Source organism: Sphaeramia orbicularis, chromosome 16 (genome assembly GCF_902148855.1).
Source record: "Sphaeramia orbicularis chromosome 16, fSphaOr1.1, whole genome shotgun sequence".
Lineage (NCBI taxonomy): Eukaryota > Metazoa > Chordata > Actinopteri > Kurtiformes > Apogonidae > Sphaeramia > Sphaeramia orbicularis.
The window spans coordinates 57,069,174-57,092,244 of NC_043972.1; the positions used below are offsets into that span (position 1 = coordinate 57,069,174).

At 39.8% G+C, this 23,071-nt stretch overlaps 4 protein-coding genes across 8 annotated transcripts in view; 1 reads left to right on the plus strand and 3 right to left on the minus strand.

Moving 5' to 3' along the window:
* The window catches only part of LOC115435836 (uncharacterized), a 1,131,008-nt gene that overhangs the window by 753,209 nt on the left and 354,728 nt on the right, over positions 1–23,071 (minus strand). The gene's annotated exons all lie outside the window — the stretch shown is intronic.
* LOC115436331 (zinc finger protein 658B-like) overlaps positions 1–23,071 on the plus strand; it is a 763,626-nt gene that overhangs the window by 518,309 nt on the left and 222,246 nt on the right. The gene's annotated exons all lie outside the window — the stretch shown is intronic.
* LOC115436291 (zinc finger protein 239-like) overlaps positions 1–23,071 on the minus strand; it is an 887,505-nt gene that overhangs the window by 477,144 nt on the left and 387,290 nt on the right. The gene's annotated exons all lie outside the window — the stretch shown is intronic.
* The window catches only part of LOC115436319 (zinc finger protein 420-like), a gene marked incomplete at its 5' end in the record, with an annotated part of 47,107 nt that overhangs the window by 11,688 nt on the left and 12,348 nt on the right, over positions 1–23,071 (minus strand). The window contains one exon of the mRNA XM_030159165.1: positions 9,725–10,157. Coding sequence (XP_030015025.1) covers positions 9,725–10,157 — 433 coding nt within the window. The remainder of the gene's footprint in view (positions 1–9,724; positions 10,158–23,071) is intronic.

The window sequence follows — 23,071 nt, forward strand, 5'->3', positions numbered from 1 at the left end:
GCATCAGGAGGGAAAGGTCTTTGGGAATGGATGACTTTTGACATTTGTTTTGGAGGGGGAGAAGGATGAGGGGGGGTGCGACCTACTGTTCAACAAAAGTGTCAGTCAGTGACTTGTAGCGACTTTTAGAACAACACTGATCGGACTGAGAGGAAGAGCCAGGTACTGACTGGATGACAAAGCTTTACACACTCTTTATTTACTCACTTGTGTTTCCCTGTTTGAATGACTGTGTAGACGTATGGGCAGATACCTCCAAAACCAACCTACAGCCATTATGCACACTTCAAAAGACAGTGATACGGATAATTAACAATACAGGATATCTGGAACATACCAATAATCTATTCTAACTGTCACACAGGAGGCTTCAAAATGTTGGTGGAAAAAGGACAGTTGGAAAGCCTTGACCTTTGACCCTCACTGAACTCTGAGCAGCTGCTTTGGGACATTTGTTGAAAATGTGTGAATCTGCTCTGAGTGCAGAATGTGACCAGGGAACACAATTCAACACAATAAATGACCCCAAACCCATCAGATGCAGATTAGACACAGTGTATGAGTTCAAAGTATATGGAGTCCATGTTGTTGACAGTCTATGATCCAACAGCAGAAGGATGAGGAGAACTCCAACCTTCACACAAACATAGAGTCATCCTCCCAGTGCTGTGTGGAGGACACATGTCAACATTCAACTCAACCACATTTGAATCTGTTTACACACAACATTTCACACTCCTTCATCACCATAACCTGCTGGAAAACAGTCAAACAACGCAAGAAACTAAACAGAACTGAGTCTATGTTTGAATAAGACTTAAAGAACACTCAGTGATGCACATGATAACACATCAAATCAGGACAAAGTCATATTTCACTGATATAAACATGACAATAACAGAACCTGTACTGAAAACATACCAACTGATAATAGAAAGAGTTTATGAAGCTACATTTACAGGTGCCATCATAGACAGTAAACTGTGTTGGAAACCTCATATTGAGTCTATTCAAAGTAAAGTGTCCAAATCTATAGACATACTGTATAAAACAAGAGACTGACTGAACAAAAACAGCCTGTACATGATCTGCTGTTCTTTGGTTCTGTCCTACTGAACATATTGTGCAGAAATATGGAGAAAAACTATCATAGATACATTAGAAAAATGACAAAACAGAACTATTAGAATAATTAATAAAGTAGGATATTTGAAAGCAACTAATAATTGATTGATTCAACTTAAAACCTTCAAACTGCAGGATATTGTATATATTTAAATACTGTATATGATTTATAAAGTAAAAAATAATATTGTTCCAAATTGCATTCAAGATTACTTTAAATTAAGACAGAGTAATTAGAATTGAAGAGGTTTTTATATTTGTGAATGAACTAAAGTGAGGACAAATGTGAAGTCTAGGTGGATTTGGGTTGTGGGTGTGAAATTATGGGATGGAATTGATGATGAATTTAAGTCGTTCACTTCTCTGACAAAGTTTAAAAAATGCTTGAAGTATAAAATCATTCAGGAATATGAAGTTGAGATGATAGATGTGATTTTGCTGTTGTTGATTCTTTGGTTATAATGAGAATGTTCGATGCTGAACATATTTAATTTAATGTCAGCAGTGGATCAGGGGAAAAGGAGAGGCACTAAAATAAGCTTTTGCTTCTAGACTATTCCTTTTTTTGGTTTTATGTTTATTCTAATTATTGTACTATGTGCAATGATTAATGTACAAACCAAAATATACAATTCATTCATTCAATTCAACAAGTGGAAAAAGTCAAACATTAAGAAGTAACTGAACAAATAATGAGTGGAACCGGTTAAAGGGTGATGATGGTAAATACTTTTGTCTCATGTTTCAGGTCCACTTTAGAATTAGAATAAAACAAGGTGATTAAGTAGAACATTGAACAACAGAACATGACTAAATATTTGTTCCAGTTCCATTGATGTCCTGAACTTTCTGATTCATCCAGTGGTTCTTCTTTACCACAGTTATCAGCAGTTCAACACATTTTCAATCAAATCAAACACATTCAGCTGAATTTGCATTTCAACAGATTTGAATCTGTCCTGACTCCAGCCCCCACCCATTCAGGTCCCTCTTCACACCTCTCCAGTATGGACCCACCCCCCATCCCACCCCCGCTGTGGCTCCTCTGTCCCTCCCTGTAACAGAGGAGGCCCTCCAGTCACCTCCCACCCCCTTCTCCCTCACTATGGACCAACTGAGGAGGGGACTCCAGGAGACAAAGACCAGGAAAGCCAACAATTACAACAAACATCAGAAGTACAATGGGGGTGGGGGGGTTTCACCAAGGAGCCAGAACGAAACATTACATTACAACTCCATCTACCAATAGTCTGCATCATCTCATATCACATCATCTCAACAGTAAAAGTAGAAACACAACAATAGCATTACTGATACGAATTCTGCAATATCTGCAAAATAACACAATACAAACACCAGTTCAAAGAAGCAAAACAACTGATTCAAAAAACAGCAGATACTCAATGTTAAAAGGACAAACAATATTTGATATAACCTCACATACAAACAACACAGGACTCACTAAGGAGCAAGAACAAAGTGAAGTTTGTTTTACATTACAACTCCATCTACTAATAGTCTGCACATGTACTGAGCAACAGGAGGAAAAATCCCTCCTCATCTCCTGCTCCATACACGACTTTTTCCATTGAAAAAGTTCCATCACGTGACCACGTGTACTGTGCTTATAATGTCTTATGTATATGATGTATGTGCTTGCATTATCTTCACTGTAATTCTTTCGAAGGATTTGTGTTGGGCACTTGCGCACGCAGTGACCGGCAGTGAGCAAAAGCTTGCTGCAAAACAAATCTACCCACGGGTACAAATAAAGTCACCTTGAACCTTGAACAAATTCAGTCAGACGACCTAGACAGCAGCTATCTGTGAGACATGAACGCACTAAACTCTGCTAACTCTCATCTCTGCTAAAACCATCTTCAGAACTAAAAACACACAAAAACACTTATACAGTGTACGAAACATGAGGAATACATATTTCTGTAAACCAACAGTCAACCTGGACTATGTCTAAATTAAAACCAAAGGAAAGTTGCTAAAGTTCCCTCTTTATAAATCTAGGATTAACCACCATTTCACAAACTCCAGACCTGTTTCAGTTCGACCTCAATTCTCACAAATTCTAGAAAAACTATTCAGTAAACGGTTGGACAAATTCATAGATAAACATCAAGCAGAGCAGAGGAACTTCACTGGCATTAATAGACTCAACAGAGGAAATCAGCAGTTCAATCAATCCAAACCATCCCACAGTTGGAGTATTCACTGACCTCAGAAAAGCTTTGCAGTCCTAAAGATCCAATCTGTGACCCAGCAGCTCCAGAAGGTCTGTATGATGGCTCTGCATTTCCAGGATTTCATCCACTGAGGCAGGAAATCTACAAGTGGAACAAACAAACAGCAGACATGACTTTAACATCCTCCACTAGGGTTTGTCAACGGGGGTGGGACCGCCCCCCAGGGGGCGTTCTGGATGAGAAAGCTGAGAGGGGGGTGCTCAGGCACAAACGGGGGCGTTAGTCACTGTTATTCATCACAATGTACAAGTATCTATATCAGAACAAACTCTGTTCTATTGAACAGGAAATAAGATTCAACTGTGTATTTTGGGCGGAATTACAAATATCAGCGCTGCTGGTGCTCTCGTGTTCCTACTACCGCCATGTTATCTCCATAGCAACGGCCCTAAACAAACTCCTATGCAGCGCATAGAAAACAACCGGAGCATGTTCAAGCAGCGCGAGGACTGAAAAGGAAATCCATCCAAACTCACGTGACCGTCTCCGCTTCACTGCACGAGAGTTAGCAGCTCCGGTACCGGCTAACTATAGCGGAGAGCACCGACATATCCAGGAGGAAAAAGACTTGGGTAGATTTGAGCTCAAACTGCTCCTAAGTATCAAAAGATGAGAATCTGTGTCCAAACCCACCGACTAACATCGAGTAGAATGAAGTTGGATGAACCCGCTTCACGGCTTGTCTCTGGCTCTAACAGCAAAAATAAAGGAGGAACAAACAGGGCTGGCACTTCCGGGAATGACAACAAGCTGCATTCTGATTGGTTGGCCATGTCAATACAGTGTTCTGATTCGTCGTTGTAATACGCGTGCATTCAGGGGCAGAAAGCGGGACATTTCTCAATCGGAGTAAAACAGGAAACGAAAATGACAAGGAGTTGTGCTGTGAACTGCACAAACCGGAAAAGGATGGAAAATGTATAATTTCCCGAGGGGATCTCATCTGTTTGTCAGAAGAAAAGGCAGATTCTGGCTCTAGGTCATTAAAGGGTGGGTTGAGGTCCTGAAGGTCCTAAAAGTGGAGAGTCTGTGCAGAGACCAAGGACGTTATTGTCATGGGAACTGCAGTTTGTCTTGTCTTCATCCTCTCCTCTGCTGCAGCTCTCTCTCTCTCTCTCTCTCTGTGTGTGTGTGAGTGTGTGTGTGTGTGTGCCCTTCCCGTGCGTGCGGCTGTGCGCGCCGCGGCCTTACGCGGTTACGCGCCCGACTGCATAAGTGCTTTATTTTGACCCGTTTAGCATCTTATTTCTATCTGTGTGGTACAGTACGGAGATAAAACTGAATGAATGAGTAACACCCTTGGTATTTGCAAAGCCACTGTATTTTAAATACCTCAGAGAGGATCTGTAACGGAATATAATTTCTGTTTCAGTTGACGTAATTTCTTCCAATCAAAAGAGAACATGATATTGGCGGGAGTGGGTTGTGTACGCAGGTTTGACCACGTACAGATTATTTTGGCTAGCATATACGACATCATGGACACGTTTGTAGAGGAAGGTGCTGAAGTGGGAACTATTGAGAGATGCGTGAAAAGTAGATGGAGGTGGGCGTGGCTTGATGAGAAGGGAGACGATGGAACTGCAATTAGATCATGGTGCAAAAAAATGAAGCAGCCTGGTGCCTGCATGTGCGGAGTTTGCCACAAGAAAATTCTGTATGGTTCCAATGGTAAAAAAGTCCTGATCCGCCATCAATCTGAGAAGCTGAAGATTAGTTGGTTAGGGTTACATTTACACAGACATTTTCCCCAAAATTCCTGTGCTGTTGGAGTGGGAGTTATGTTTTAGGAGTTCCTAAATTGTTAAATAAAAAGTTTTTCACTCATTTTTTGCAGTAAGGTTTTCTTCTAGTTATTTTCACTTCCTTCAAAGGTTTTCATACCCTTTAAAATTAACCAGAGAGCACCAAAATTGACCTGAAGCTTTAAAAATTTTCTGGGGGAGGACCCCCAGACCCCCCACCAATACCACTCATAACATTTTTTCTATCCATGTTACTAATCTTCTACACCTGTACACTCTCCCATTCAGTGTGTTTTACAGCATTGCCAAATTTGACAATATAAACTTGTACTCTATAGTAGTATTGTATTGCATCATTTTTAATAGTGGCCAATGATTTTGACCAGAAGAAAATTTTCAGTCAGATGAAAAATTTTTGCTTTAATCCCTGCACTACAGGTAATTAGCATCAATAATGACAGTGGAGGAGAATGGAAGCGTATTGCATTCATACAAAAAAATAAAATTCAGCTGTTTTTCTGAATTAATGAGATAATTATCTCGTAATTATGAGAAAAAATAAGTTTTAAAAAATAATTTTTTCTGTGACTGCAATACAAGTCATTTTTTGTTTGTTTTTTGTTTTTAAATTGAAAAACAAATGAATGAATGATACACAGATTTACTTTTTAATAGTTCTAGTTCAGTTTGTTGTGCATCCATCCATCAAGGCCCATATGAGCAGAAGTCTTTTAAAGTTCACTGTGAAACCTTTCCATCTTCCAAACACACAGTATGCTTTTGTCTCTGTAGCTCAGTCTGGTCAGATGTTTGGAAGATCCTTAGTGGTTCCAGTCTCATGCATCTCAAAGTGTTTCCAAGCCAGAAGAAGAAAAATGACACCAGCTCCTCATGAAGACTACGTTCAGTGTTGGAAGTTGTTTTTATTCTTTCCTTCCACTCTTCTATTTTTTGGCTGAAACATGCAGATTTCAGCAGGATTTGATGTCACAACTTTGGATTCTATAGTGAGGATGGGACTTTTGCCCTTTGCTTAGACCACTGAGTTAAAGTATGGGTGAGGATTTCAGAATTAATTTTACCAGTATGAGGATTGTATAAAACTGAAACCTGGAAAAGCAAGAAAGGAATGAAATTTTGACAAAATCTGTCCTGCTGTGGGATTTAAATTCACGATCTCAAAACTTGCATGGGTACGTAACATGTGTCCCATTCCTTAACCAATGCACTACAGCTGATTTGTTGACAAAGTGTTTTTCACAGGTATAAGACCTGTAAACTTGAACCCTGAGTACAGACTGTGCTCCATCTCCAACCAGGGTGTAGGCCTTTGGTTCTCAGATCTGAGGAAGGGGAACTGAACCAGACCAAAAGTGATGTCAAGTGTCTTCTGCACAGAGCTCACCACTACACCAGCCTCACCTGCCATGTGACAGAGTCTGGTCCACACCAGCTCTGAACGGAAAGATTACTTTAGTTTGGATTTGGCACTAGATAAATCAAATTGGATTAGATTTGGATTCTTAATCTGGTCGACTGTTTTATCCATGTAGACTGATGTTCACAGTGCTGTCAGAGGTTGGATGGATTACCTGCATGTAGTTGTGCTGTCTGTTTTTTGTCACTGCTTCTGTAAAGTGTTAAGTCCTGTACCAGTTTTAGACCATTGAGCTTTTATTACTTACTATAACATGATTTCTCCCTGAATTTTTTTTATTTATATATTTATTGGGGGGGGGGGGGGGGGGGTAAAAATCACAGCTTGTCTCAGACTGGCTCTTGATTCTGCTATCTCTGATTAGTGCAGTTGTGACCAAGGACCTGGAACTAAACCACTGGGTTATTTGAGAGTTAGGGATGATGTGCTGGAACTTGTATTTATTGTTTTGTTTTTTTTTTACTTGAAAACAGAAAAGTACAGTTGATGTATCAGGGTATTGAACTGTCCATCTCTGGGTTCAAAGCATGGGTTTACACCAGACTGAACCAATGACTGTAGTAAACAGGTCTGTTGTTTTTAAGTTTATTATTTGGTGGTGGTCTTCAAAAATACTCAGTAAACCATGAGCCCAGGTCCATTTGGGACCTTACAACCATCTTATCAGACTGAGCTATTGTGACAACTACACAGTCAGACTGCTTCTACAGGCTTTGTCTCTGCATTGGGGGGTGACCTTCAGAACAGTAACAGATAATACCAGACTTGAACTCAGGTCCATGTAGGACTGGTCAAGTGTTGAACCAGACTGAGCCAGTGAGGATGATGGCTGACCCTCTTGTTTTTAAGGATTGAGACCTGCCATTTAGGTGGAGTGGTTTAAAAAGGTGGACTTAGAATTTTCATAGTAGAGTTTAATTTGAACCCTGGTTTGTCAATCACACTCTGAAAACCTCACATACATAAAGTAACTGCAAAGTATTGGAGTCAGTGTTGTCAACGTGGCAACTTTTTTTAAAAAAAAGTGACCAGTGACAAACCTATTGACTATTTCTGGTGCTACTGGAGACTGTTATTGTATTTGGAGACTGTGACGTGAAAGCACAAATCATCCTGCACAGTAAGTGATCTCCATGAAAAAATGAATTAAAAAAAAAAAAAAAATGAAACAAAAGTAAAAGAAAAAAAAAGTAGAAACACTGGGAAACTTTGAGGTGGTTTTCAGTCCTCAGAGTTTAAACATTTACAAACTGAGTTTTATATTTTAGTAGATTTTTGGTTAGAGACATGTTTAATTGTGTTCAAATATTGTTTTAATTGGTTTTCAAAGTGAAGTTTATTTGGTTTGTTTTGTGCCCATTTGGTTTTATGAATATGAAATGTTTTTTTTTTTTTTTTTTTGAATGAACTAAAGTGAGGACAAATGTGAAGTCTAGATGGATTTGGGTTGTGGGTGTGAAATTATGGGATGGACTTGATGAATTTAAGTTGTTCACTTCTCTGACAAATTTTAAAAAATGCCTTTAGTATAAAATCATTCAGGAATATGAAGTTGAGATGGTAGATGTGTTTTTGTTGTTGTTGATTCTTTGGTTAGAATGAGAATGTTCGATGCTGAACACATTTAATTTAATGTCAGCAGTGGATCAGGGGAAAAGGAGAGGCACTAAAATAAGCTTTTGCTTCTAGACTATTCCTTTTTTGGTTTTTTTGTTTATTCTAATTATTGTACTATGTGCAATGATTAATGTACAAACCAAAACAAACAATTCATTCATTCAATTCAATAAATGGAAAAGTAAAACACTAAGAAGTAACTGAACAAATAATGAGTGGAACCTGTTAAAGGGTGATTATGGTAAATACTTTTGTCTCATGTTTCAGGTCCACTTTAGAATTGGAATAAAACAAGGTGATTAAGGAGAACATTGAACAGCAGAACATGACTAAATATTTGTTCCAGTTCCATTGATGTCCTGAACTTTCTGATTCATCCAGTGGTTCTTCTTTACCACAGTCATCAGCAGTTCAACACATTTACAATCAAATCAAACACATTCTGCAGGTCAGGGTTAGACCAGCGGAAAAATGTTGAATCCAGTTTGATGTTCAGGTAAACACTGGACCAGACCAGTACCAGACTGGACCACTAGATGGAGCACTGACTCATTGTGACGTCTCCTTTGGTGGTTGTGAACTTTCTGCTTAACAGACTTCCTCCTCCAATGGAATATGATCTCCTTCATGTTGTCGGCCTCAGTTTGGGACTAAACCACTACCAGCTCATCAGTCATTCTGTCTCAGTTATATTATGTTCATCATGTTGTTTCTAACTGATGGAAATCCAACTGTGTGAACCCCAACCAGCAACAGAATCACAACAACAAGTTACTGATTAAAGTCCATAGAGTCAATGAGAAGTAGTATCGCCATAAAAACCAGGTTGAACTTTTCACCTCGTGGCAGGTTGAGGTTCAGTAACGTCATTGTTTTGTGAAGGTGGTGCATTAGAACACACTTCTGTACTCTGAGGACAACAAAACACAGCCTTCAGTCTGATGTTTGTCTTCACATCTGGATTCTGTGAAGTCTGATCTGGAGGTTTTTAAGTCTGATGTTCTTGTCAGAAGTGGGTGCTGCCGGTTCACACACACTGTGTTTCTTCTTGTCATCTGATGCTGAGGGACATTTTGGTCCAGACGTTGATGATTCACATCTGCGCTGATGATAGCGGAGGGCAGAGGATGACGAGAATCTTTCACCACATTGGAAACATTCAAACTGTTGAGGTGTATTATGACACTGACTCTTTCCACTAGAGTCCAATGTCTTACTTTTTGTATGACTGTTCAGTTTTTGTCTTTTGTGGAAATGTTTGACACGTTCATGTTTAGTACATTTTGAACCTGTGATAAAAGATCTGTCACAGAATCTGCACTTGTACGGTTTTTCTCCAGTGTGGGCTTGTTGGTGGATTTTTAGGTGATTAGCTTTGGTGAAAAACTTTCCACATTGGTCACAGTAATATAGTTTTTCTCCAGTGTGGATGTGTCTGTGTCTTTTTAGGTTACCTGCTGTGGTGAAAGCATTTCCACACTGGTCACACTCATATGGTCTTTCTCCAGTGTGGATCCGTTGGTGAGCTTGAAGCACATTACTTTGGGTGAAAATCTTTCCACACTGGTCACACTCATATGGTCTCTCTCCAGTGTGGATGCGTTGGTGGATTTTTAGGTGATTTGCTGTGATGAAAGTATTTCCACACTGTTCACACGCATATGGTCTTTCTCCAGTGTGGATGCGTTGGTGGATTTTTAGGTGACTTGCTTTAATGAAAGTATTTCCACACTGCTCACATTCATATGGTCTTTCTCCAGTGTGGATGCGTTGGTGGATTTTTAGGTTACCTGCTATAGTGAAAGCATTTCCACACTGGTCACACTCATATGGTCTTTCTCCAGTGTGGATGCGTTGGTGGAATTCTAGTTCAATTGCTGAGGTAAAAGCATTTCCACACTGGTCACACTCATATGGTCTTTCTCCAGTGTGGCTGCGTTGGTGTCTTTTTAGGTTACTTGCTCTGGTGAAAGTCTTTCCACACTGGTCACAGGTGGGTCTTCCATCCATGTTTGCTGGAATCAGGTGATCTTTGTCCAGACACAACTTTTAGGTTTCAATTTAACTCTTTCAGTGCCATGGGCCGATTAAATCGGCTTTACGAATACAACCTTTAAAGTGCCACGGGCCGATCAGATCGGCTTTGGAAAACACGCCACGGATGTTACCGAGCGGTTTCCTGCAGGATTCTTCAAATATTATAAAAACGACGCGAAATACTGAAAAATTCTGTGGCACTTTTAAGGCTTTTAAGGCTTATTAGCCCCTTAACTGTCTGGCACCTAAAGAGTTAAATCCACCTTTGTCTTCTCTCTACATCAAAACACCAAGAAACAGAAGAGGTGGTCACTGAAATGCAATGGAACACAACAAACACATCCCTTTCAAACCAGATTAAGCAGACAGACAAAATTAACTAGTTAGATAATTAATAGGACATTTTCAAACATTTAAAAACTCAATCCTCTTATTCTACATGCGAAAACTGATGCAGATTCGACAATGTACAAATGAGTTCCAACAATTACTTGTTTCATGACAAAACCTCAGAACTCGTTGCACCACCATGATCATATGATGTCAGGTAAGATCACCAACTTGGACGTATTGAATCAAATTTGACCAAATATGAGGTGGATACGTTCAACCTGCACATCAAAACGGCAAAACATAGACCCGTATTTAGATAGATCTTCCACCCGCAGAATAGAGAGAAGTCATTTGAGTGTCTTTCTGAACACATTCATCAATAACACTAATTTGTCTGACATTTGGAGAATTGCTAATCCGACTGGCAGAGAATGCTCCTTTTACTCAGCAATGCATAACTCATACAGCAGGATAGATTACTTTCTCATAGAAGCCAAATTAATGCCATATGCTGTAGATGTGACATACCATAATATTCTGATCTCAGATCACAGCCCTTTAACATGCACTGTGAATATTCAAAACATGGTGAAGCCACGGACGAACTGGAGGCTGAATCCTCTGTTACTAACTGAAAAAGAGTTCTGTGATTATTTAGAAGCTCAAATCTCCCTCTATTTTGATACTAATGATAATTCAGGAACCACCCCTTCTGTTCTCTGGGAGGCATTCAAAGAACCAGATTACTTGAACTAGACAACTAAATCAACCTTCTGGACAAAGAGAATGCCCAAACTCCTTACAATAAACTACATAAAAAAACATCAGTCTTAAAATATGAATATAACAAAATACTCTCAGCAAGGGTTACTGAGGCGTTCTTATTTACCAAAGAGAAATATTTTGAATTTAATGACAAGCTGCAGACTTTTAGCTCCACAAGTCAGAAAACAGGAAAGTGATCGCACAATACATGAAATTAAATCTGATAAAGATGAGATTCTGATGAAACCCACGGACATTAATGATCGATTTCTCCAACTTGACAAAATTTGTACACTTCCAAAAACAATACAGACTATACGACTATGCAGGGTTTCTTGGATAAATGCAGTCTCTCCCAGTTACATGAAAATGAATCAGCTCAGCTGAACTCAGAAATCTCCATTGAAAAAGTTTTTAAAAAGCCATCACTTCACTTGAAAGCAGTAAAGTCCCAGGTCCTTATGGCCTTCCAGGTGAAGTGTATAAAAAATTCACAAAATTCTCTGCCCATATCTACATAAAGTGTTCACTCTAGCCCACTCTGATGGTGTCCTTCCTCCCACCCTAACAGAAGTGCTCATTACAGTGATACACAAAAAGGGTAAAGACCCCGAAGACGTGGGTTCTTTTTGTCCTATCTCTCTGCTTAATCAGGATGGGAAATTATTTTCTAAAATTTTGGCTAACCTAACCTCTTATGGTACTTTAGAGCAGCCCAGCTTAGATCGGCTTTCTTCTGGTGCTCTGAACATTCCAATTTACCTTGGGTTCAGACAGAGAGAGAAAATGCCAGAGGACTTACTCTAGATAGGTATCTCTATTCAGATTCTTTGAAGAAACTTCAGAAGGACACAGTTAAACCACTTCTAAAAAACACAATTAGAGTTTGGTATGAAGGTCACAGAAAGGACGACCTGGGTTCACCTCTCACACTGCAAGAAGGTACTACGGTTGCCACAGGGATAGAGTAGACTGAGTGACCCATAAAGGGACCATCAAGTGATTCGTCTGTCCGGCGACTGTGGGGAAGCTCTGGGCTTCAAAGGGGACCCCATTATAAAGGAATTTAGGAGGTTGTCTCAAACCCAGTGAAGAAACCACCTGATCCCAGTCGCAATAGAGGATGAATCGCTCTACAGGTAATTAGGAAAAAGTCCCCTGTAAGAACCCGATCATAGACAGACCTCAGCCATGACATCCATTCGGACAAAATGTGTGTTCTGTATGGGAGAACACTGAGACATTGGGACACTGTAGGTTATGGGGTCATAGGTCATGGCGTCAGACTATTTGGAACACTGCAGATGATTGGGGATATACAACAGCTGGGGATTTAAAGCACTGACTGTCGATTATCCAACCTTTGTTGACATCAGGTACCTCAGTAACTGACTGTAATCCTCTTATCTTCATTCTTAGGCAAGAGCCGTTGACTGACCACTGAATGGACACTGAGCAAATATGTGTCCGGCAATGACCCAATGGGTGTGTTTTTGTTGAAGTTACAAAGCACCCCACTGATCTGATCATAACCTCTACTCTGGAGGCCTTGGCCTCAAGTTATGTTAACCAGACTATTGTACATTATCTCATGAACCTCACCAGAGCTGATAAATGAATTTTGGAGACTGGAATAAAAATGTTTGGCTGGACTTGATGATGTATGCAGTAAAGAAAAAAAGACCATTAATGTTTCCGATCGTTTTGCATACTCCACAGACTGGCCAAAGTTAAGCACCGCCCCATTCTTATTGAATAATGCTTCAGACCCAACAGGGCTGTACTGTGTAATACAACTGTTTCATCAATCTTAAGTTTCCACAGACAGCCAGTGCAAATCGTTGAGCCTGTTTCCTGCTGTGATGTCAGCAGTGCCGCCTTCTACCGTTTCCTTTGGAGGAAATGACATGTTTGGTCATAATAATGCCGACTGTGACATGGGCACCATGATACAGGATTGGTGCACTGAGTTGTTTGATATTGCTACAGATAACAGCAATTATTCTTCCACGTGGTTCACTAGTCATGCAGGGCTGACCTATGGTGGCTCTGTCATGACCACAAAAATTCTGACCTAAACTGCTGCCTAAGGGGTGGGGCAATCTGTGCACTGATCCACTTCTTTAGGTCTTTCCAGCTGTTTCCTGTCAATAATGTTACAGGTCTCTTCAAGGTCATCTGGGAACAAGGAGGAGAAACCCAGAAGATGTTCTTTCAGTCCAGATGATCTACCGCCAACCCTCATTCAACCCTCAGGTCTACATCAACACCATCAGCGTTCCACAGCGGGTCCCAGATGAGTTGAAGGCCAGGAATCAGATCACTGCTGGGTTTGAATCCTCTCTGTTCTGATGGGCCACGATCAATAAGAATGTTGGTTGGATTAATTTTCTGTATTACAATCTCAGCAGACGTTCATGAATCACACTGAAAACACTGAAAGGAATCACTGAACAGCTCGGACCCACGTCTATGATGACGTGGCAAAACTGTATGGCTTTGGATGTGTTGCTGGCTGAAAAAGGTGGCGTGTGCAAAATGTTTGGCTCATTCCGTTGCACCTTTATCCCGAACAATGCTGCACCTGACCACAGGATCATTAGGGCCCTGAAGGGTCTGACTGCCCTCTCTGAGGAACTGGCTGAGAACTCTGGCATCTATGAGCCCTTTTCCAAGATGTTTGAGGGGTGGTTTGGTAAATGGACTGGACTGAGCAGAGCCGTCGGGATGACATAGGCAAGGTAGACAGCTGCCTGGGTCCCCTCGCTGAAGAGGGCCCCCGATGGAAGAAGAAGAGGAAAAACGCTAACGACACAGCGGTAAGTATTAAGTAAACCATTGTTTTCTCCAAATAGGCAACAACTGTGTGATATGTTTGAAACTGTGTGAACAAAAGCCCTCACATCAGTGACCAAACACACAGATAGATGTTAGCATGAGAGGGGGAGGATTCAGTTCAAGAACTAATCATATACACACAACACAACTGTGTTCTGTGTGAAGAATTTAAGGAGAGAAGAAACAACTTCTCCATCGCCCTTTTCTACTGTTGTACAGCATTCCAAAACTTCTTTTGAGCTAAATAATGTGGATGTGGAGGACCGAAGTACGACAGCATTAAAAGTATTTAGTCCTGAAAAGCCAAAGCTAAGCCTACTGAAGTGTTTTCACTTCCTCTGGACGGTTGTCTGCCCCCCTGCTGCTGTCACCCACACAACTTTATTCCAAACTAAATCGTCTGGTCCTATGAATCCCATCCAGTTTGGACAAATAATCCATCCAGTTCAATGGACATTTTCGGTTAGCTAGCAATTTCCGTTGGTGATCTGTCCATCCCATTAGGAGAAAAATGTCCCTTTTCCATTGCGTTTGTCCGTCTCATCAATACGTCTGTTCCTTGTGTGTCAGCTGGTTTAGGCACAGAAGAGGACTAGAGTAGGACTGCAGCAAAAGTTTGGATTTTCAAGCCAACATTTGTTTGAGTCCCTCACATCAGCTCTGTGCCCTCACTGCGTAGCCGAGTTTTTTCTTCACGTTCAAGGCAGCACACGTACACAATACATGAGGCATTAAGGAACAATTAGAATAACTAGGAAATTACAACACTTTTCAAAATCGTGAAATATTCAGAATATTCAAATACAACATCAAAAAAAAAAAAAAAAATGAATGGCGGTGTCTGTGAACCATGTAAGCACAATCCTACATTTTAAACTCTGTAATTATCTATATTTCCCACACTTGCCCATCAACACATCACAACACTTCGCACCATGTGCTCAGGTAGTTTTGCCGATGAGGTCTGACGTTACCTTTTGGTGCATTATGGGAAGTGAAGTTCTTCTCCTGCAAAGTTACTATCAAATCCTCCGCACTTTAATCATATACTTCTAGAATAAGGACAAAAGTAAACCTACTCACCAAATGCCTTTTTTTTTGTTTTTTTGCTTTTTTAGGTGCTTTGCTTAACTTTCTGTCAGCACCAATTGACAGTGACAATGCCACGTCCTCACAAGCTGAAGGTATTTATCAGGCTACATGGAATTAGTTACATCACAGTCTAGGAAAAAAAATCTTATCATTATTAAATCTATCACAATCAGTACTAATTGCACACTATTATATAATAAATTGGCCTAATAATAATAATAGTAATAGTAATAATAATAATAATAACAATAATAATAATAATTTTATTTGTTTATCCTTTTATCATCAGTAGTACTAGGCCTAGTAGTACTGATAGTAGTAGAATAATAATAAACATTAATATGACCAAATTGTGTCATTCCCATCAACAATGCCTAATGGAAGACACTGTGTCCTTTACTACACTCTAGTGGATACTCTGTGTAGCGTAATACAGAGTAATTCATGACTCATTGAATGCACCAGAAAACATCTGGATTTTATTTTTCTTCTTCGTTGATTTGACCACCACATCTTCGCGTATTAGGGGCCTCACTTTAGTTTCTTACCTGGGGACCCCAGGTATCTTGAAACGGCCCTGGGACTGAGACAATCCATGATCTTATCTGTGGGGGTGGGGATTGCCTTAACTGCTGCATGTGGTTGCTGTTGCTGTATTCCCTGTATTAGGAGTCTCATACTCCGTTGGATCGACGTCGCCACCACCAAAGTGATGCCCTGTCAGGGGGTGTGGCTCAGTGATTATGCCCCTACTTATACAAAACTGATCTTATTCAGGCCTTTAGATTACACCTTGGCTGGGCCGACTAACGGTGTGCCCAAATTAAATGTCCCCAAATTAGTGTCCCCAAATTAAAAATAAAAAAAGGCCAGAGCAGAGTGTAAACGAAAGTATTGACTCACTCGCCCCTGCTTTTTTCCTCCCGTAAAACACATCGGTTATAATATACAAGGCTTGTTCATAACGACAGAGAAAACATTGACAACAACAACAACACATATGTACCGAACAGGAAAGCACAAGTATTCATGCTTCCCGCAGAAGTCATATTTTGTGATAACGTTAGCACAAACACAGAATCCAAATGCAGAACTCCGACAACAAAAGTTAGTTCCAAAAGGTTTATTGTTCACACACAGGTGAAAAAATATAGTGAGTGACAGAATCTTGAGGATAATGGTTGGGGATTTTCTCCTCAGATTCGTCCTCCGGATCGAGGGCAGCAGCCCGTCTCCCCGAGCGGTGTTAGGAGTCTTTTCCCCGACTGGGGAAAACCAAAGGGAGGTCAGGGACGGAAACAGGCCATACACAGGCAGGCTAACAATCGAGCAACAGGACATAAGGACTAGGCAAACTCACGTACCGGTAGTCAGGGCGAGAAGGTCAAAACCAGATCAGATGAGGCAGACAAAAACCGACAGGGATCAGGCAGAAGACGAAAAACCGAGGAATCCAAAACAGGTCAAAAAACAGGCAAGCAAACGAACAAACGAGGTCAAGTACGCTGGTCTGAACTACTGGAGTTACAAACTGGCGACTGACAAGGGGAAAAGACAGGGTTTAAATACACAAAAGGGAGGGAAGACAACTAGACACAGGTGAAGCAAATTAGGGCGGAGACAGGTAATCAGGACAGAGGTCAGGATGAGCGGGGAACAGGAAGTAAAGACGACAGACAAGACACATGAGGGAAAACTTAACAAAATAAAACAGGAAGTGACACACAAAACATAAAAGACAGACAAGACCAGACTATTGTCTGGCAGCAGGTATGACATATTTGCGCCGTTTGATTGGTCTAAATCACCCGTTTCGGCCAATGAGAGGTGATGAGAGCTTGGAGATTGACTCGTACGTTGTACGCCAAAGGTTTTCTCTCAACAACCATGCCTCGTGGGCGACCTATAAGTTCAGGCCGCTCACATAACAAACGCAGTGAAACATATGACATATGAATTATCTGCCTGCATGCAGTCCTGCGATTTTGGAATTAAAATCAGCTGGCCATATGCTGATCAATACTTCTGGAAATTAGACTTGTGGAATCCATGCCTTCATACTCTTGAATATATCTGAAATAGTCTGAGAAAACTGGAATTACTGTTGAAAAATCTAATCCCGCACCCACCCCCTCCGCCGATTCCAGCATCTGATGTGCCCAAATTAAGGTAATCTAAAGCCCTGTTATTGGTACTCAAGTGAAAGCATTATGATGCATATTATGAAAATCTCGCCGAAGAGTAATATGTTGATGCTAAAGTGGAAATACACAGTATCATATGATGTTTTCTTTTGCTGAAGCTGCCATTCTATTAACTTTAAGCTTGCAACAGACATATGTGATATATTCTCATATATTCATGATAAGTGTGTTGTGTTGAAGTGTGATAATTCACTGGTATTGGCAGATCAATGTTTTATAAGTGAAGATTTGCATTGTTGATTGCTCATACTTCATGAATCCTTTTAATTCATTTATCATAAACATTTGGAATCTTTTTTTTTCCCTCTTCTGTTCAATTTAATGTCATTTATTACTTTTGCATTGATTATAATTTTGTTTCATTTATTATTTTTTATTTTATTTATTCATAACATTTTTCTGGAATCTGTTGATTTGAAAATGCGTTTACTGAAAATAGTCTAAACAGGAGGGAAATGCAATATGCAATAAATTTACGAGGGTAACTGGGAAATTATGTGTCGCATTAACATGATTCCTTCCTTCTGGTTTGAATTAAATGCATTGACTTGACATGCACTAGTACATAGAAACATCATGAAAAACCGTGTCAGAACTCCTCATTCTAATCGTATGGGACCGATGTCCACAATAAAATCAAGTAAACTCAAAGAATCCTTCTTTTTTTTCAGTATACACAGCCATAGAGGCTGATATAACAGACTAAACACAAGGTGGCAGAGCCCTCGCAACAGGGCCCAGCTTAATGGACTAATAGGTCACAGGTCTTTGTCTGTCACCATGAGGGTGAGTCAGAACAGAGGACATGAAACCATTTTTCCCCTGCAGTGTACAATTTGTTGAAAATGGTTGAAAATAATTTAGAAGACTCAACACTTGAGCACTAACTAACACCTGCTTAATGTCAACAAAGGCCTGTTCAGCTGTTGGAGTCCACATGAATCTAGAAGAGTCAGATAAGGGTACCTCCTAAATCAGAGAAGTCAGTGGAGCTGTACTTTAGCATATTTATAGATCCAACTCTTGCAAACATTCAGCATGCCCAGAAAAGACATCATTTGTCTCTTAATAGTTGGTTTTGGAGGCTGAAGGATAGCTGTCTTATGGGAATCATCCAAATGTTTACCTTTTCTGTGATAAGTTGTAGCCTAAATACTTAACTGTGTCCTGCCACAACTGCAGCTTGTTTTTGTTAACTTTATGACCTTGTTCCTCTAAGAAATGCAGGAGTGAAAGTGTATCAGCTGTACAGGCCTGTAGAGCAGCAGAAGTTCACAAAATGTCATCTACATAAAACAAAAACATTCCCTTGTGGAGCTTCAAATTTTGCCAAATTAGCAGACATTGCTTGTGAAAATTGGTAGATGATTCACAATTATTCTTAAGTATTCTAGTATAGATGTATCATTTCATTTTGTATGTAAATGAAAACCAAAACAGACTATCTTCATGTACTGATACAAATAAGAACACATTGCTGCTAGCGACTACTGAGACAATTTGGCTTCATGTTCTCAAATCATTCAACAATGTGTGTAAGTCAAAACACGGTCACCGCACATGAAAATATACAGTTTTATTAATTACCTGTAAATCTGTTGTATCATGCACCAACTTTTAAACAGTAGCACTTTCTTGACTAAAAATAAAAGTATACTACAAAGTGGACATTCAATTATGACTCCAGCTTTAAGCAGCTCATTAATAATTGGTTCAATCCTCACCTCAGCTTTTGATTTCAGATGTTTACTCTAATTGTAAACGATTCTATACCTTTAATTAAACATACATCAGCTTTGCCTTTGGACCGCAAAGACAAAACATTTGGGAATGTATGGTTCTTTTGGATAACATTGTCAACAATATTAACAGACTCAGAGCTTCTCACTATACAATCTGTCGTTACCTGCTGGAACAATAATCCCTTTACTGGAGACTTTGAATTTGACACGTCATCTAGATGAATTACTGCTAAGGTCAACCTTCTATTATAACCTAATTACAGATATCCTCATCAAATCAGGTGTTAAAGTCACCCCAGTGTAACGCAAATCCAAAGGAAGCAGAGATTATGAAATTATACTACTATAACACTGGTCTACATGTGAAATGCTTCCAGAAGAACAGTAGTTAACCTTACCAAATCTGAGTCACTAAGAAAGAAAAATTAAGTCCAGAGTTCCAGTTGGTTGCAGTTTCTAAGATACAGTCTTGGGTCAAGAAGTGAAATTCTGAGAATTAATGAGAGAATGGATTTATTCCAAAAGAATGTTTGTCTCAGATCTACCAGATCTACTTCAAAACAACAAGACAATACATTCACTTTACAAGTTCTATCTAGAGGAACATTTATAAATCTATTGGATAAATGTACATAGAACCAACATATATATGGAATAACACACTATTATATATATTGAAAACATGAGGTAATCACCACTTTCATCATTTGTTTTCTGATTCATCTCATTTATGTATGTACGTTTTTGCACATTTAATGTCTGAAGCAGATATTTCCTAAGAAATTCTAGAGCAGTGTAATCGTTTAGGCCTTTCAGTGCCTTTACATCTGAACAACAGAATTTAGACTCAAATATTTTTCTTTATTTGATCTAATTTGCATATATCTGCTTTACCAAATGTGAAGTGAACTTAAATTAATCAACCTTGATTATTTTTTTTCCTTTACCTCTTTCTTTGATGTCTGTTTCCTCCAAACTCTTTCCACCTTACTTGGCTAAACTAAAGGGGTTGGGTCTGTGTCTCCCCTGCAGTCTTAGGGTACGTTTACACGGCAACACTCCGCAAAGATTTCTCCTTTGTGTTATAAAATCATTCCGCGTTAAGACGAAGCCGCTGTGATAACGATCTGCATTAACATGAGTCCGCGAGGACGGCTGAATACGCTGTAGTGGCCATGTCAGACCAGTAGCTGGCGATGTAGAGCTGTAGTGAAACAGTGGCGGTAAAACATGCGCCTGCGCACAAACGATTTCCGGTTTAGACAGCCTTTAAATGAGGAGGAGAAGAAGAAGAAGAAGAAGAAGAGGAAGAGGCGGACAACACTATTTACAAACAACAATGGCGAGTGGTCGTACAAAGACGCAGGACTTCTTTGTCTGGACAGACGAGCTGAGCACAGTTAGCAGCACGTATGTTGTTCTGAAACCGACCATTGTTGTTGTGGTTGTTCCTTCTTTTTCTGCAGCTTTATTGTGTCATATAGGCTGGCACACCAGCTTGGAGGCGCATTACCGCCACCAACTGGCCCGGAGTGGGTTAAGTGGCGGTTCTTGGCTGCGCGCGCATGCGGTGACGTCATATTTTACCCCGGAACGCTCCGATTCGCATTAACACGGAGCTGAAATGTGGAGCGTATTGATAACATTCCACCCTGGACCCTGGTATCAAAAGTTTCCGGATTCAGGCACTCTAGGCACCGTTTCCATGTTAACAGAAGGCTAATCTGCGATGAAATCTTCCCGGAGTCGACTGGATCTACAGTTTTCACTTTACGTCACCACACCCCAAAAGGAGGGGCCTCAGCAGAACACCCCGCCTCTTCAGACGGCCTTCTGCTACACAACTCTTCCAAGCTCAGTTGAAGAAAACCCCTGATCAGTTCACTTCACTCATACGTCATCACTACTGTCATAGTGAGATCAAACCTCATGCATCGCTCAGACAACTCTGAGATGTGCATCAACCCGAGTTGAACCAACGCCCAAACTCCAAATGTACCGATACTTTACTCACACAAGAACACCAAAGCCACAAAACATGCAATGGAAACATTTATTTATCACAGCCATGGTACAACAACAACAACAACAGAGCTCTGAAACCACTACAATACCACATGTGTATCAGTTCAGATTTTTATCACAATTTGACCTTTTTACCTCCGTCTCTGATTTGGAGTTTCAACAAGTCAGGTAATAATATTAAAATCAGTTCTTTTAATTACATTTTTTGTGATTATCATTCCAAGATACTTCACTTGGTCTTTCACTGGGATATTAGCTCTACTGTGAACATCACTGGTATGAACAGATCAGAGCTCACATTTTTGGAGGTTCAGTGATAAACCAGATGCTTTGGAGAAAAGCTGAATTTGACCAATTGCTTTAAAGGAGCTGCCTTCAGTTCAGGAAGTAGTGGGGCTGTGCATATGCTGCATTCCAGAGTGCTGGCAGGTAGAATCTATCTGACTTGGACTGAACTCCATCCCACCTCAAAGTATTCCAGGTGATCCACGTTGAACAGAAACTACAAACATGGAGATGGCAGATCTAAGCTCCTATTTGCTTTGATACTGAGGAGGCATTTGGACTGTGGACAGTCCAGTGTTCTCATATACGCAAACCAGATGGAAGAGGCCAAATGACGGAGGAGCTGATTAGACATTGTCAAGTTTCTTTTCATTGTGAACTTCCACACTGTGCGCCGCTATTGTTGTGATGACGTCACATTGTAGTTTTTGGTGAGGTCGGGGTACTTGGAACTGGACCCACTTTTACCAACGTTTTACGATGATAGAGATCACTTACTGTGCAGGACGATCCGTGCTTTCACGTCCCAGTCTCCAAATCCCATCAAAGTCTGCAGCAGAAGCAGAAAAAGGACACACATTTGTCACTAGTCTCTTACGAAAAAGAAAAAAAATTCGCCAAGACGATTTAAAAAAGTCTCCAGATTCAGTTTTTCCCCAATTTAACAACACTGGTCCGGTTTAGGTCTGAGGAGGAAACCGACACCCTAATGCGGCCCGGGTGGAACTGGTCCGGGTCTGAAGGTTCCGCCTATACATCTGGACCGGAAATGACTGTTTGGAGTCAGTGTTCACTAATGGAGGAGCCACTAATATATGAGTTAAAACAGGAAAGTGGAGCTGAATAAATGAAATAAAAAATGAAAACAAAACGGAAAAAAATAAAATTACAATAAAATATAAAATAAAAATCTAATGAAGTAAAATAAAATACAATCTAAAATTGTATGAAGGAAAAGGAAATAAATAGTGAAATCAAAATGAAGCAATATAAAAGAAAATAAATAAAAGAAAACAAAACCCAAATAACATAAAATACAAAAAAAAAAAAAAAAAAAAAAAAACACAATTATATATAAAAATAAAATAAATTAAATAATTGTCAGGGTCTCATATGCTCATTCATTGGAATTTTTAGGGTTTTTTTTGTCAAATTTGTACATAACAAACATGCACTGAAAAAAAAATATTTTTTGGTGTAGTAATATTTATTAAGTTAGCTGTCACAATTTTTATTTTCTAATTGTAAGTATTGGTGAGAACTGGAATATTCAAGTAAAACTAAATATGTCCTTCGTGTAATAAATAAACTGTGTGGGCACAGTCAGTTGTATTCTGTATTTTCACATAATATTCAAAGGTTACAGTCAGTGCACATGAACCTACAAATACCAAGGAAGTTTTAATAGGCAATTTAAACTGCAGAACAAATATGTCAAATGTTGTGTAAATGTTACTTAAATATTGTCTATTAATAAAAGTTAGAAAAAGGATTGTAACGTGACACACTGATCGTAATGGGGGCAGTTTGTGCCGAGTCATGTGACTCAGGTAGTTTACAGTGTCAC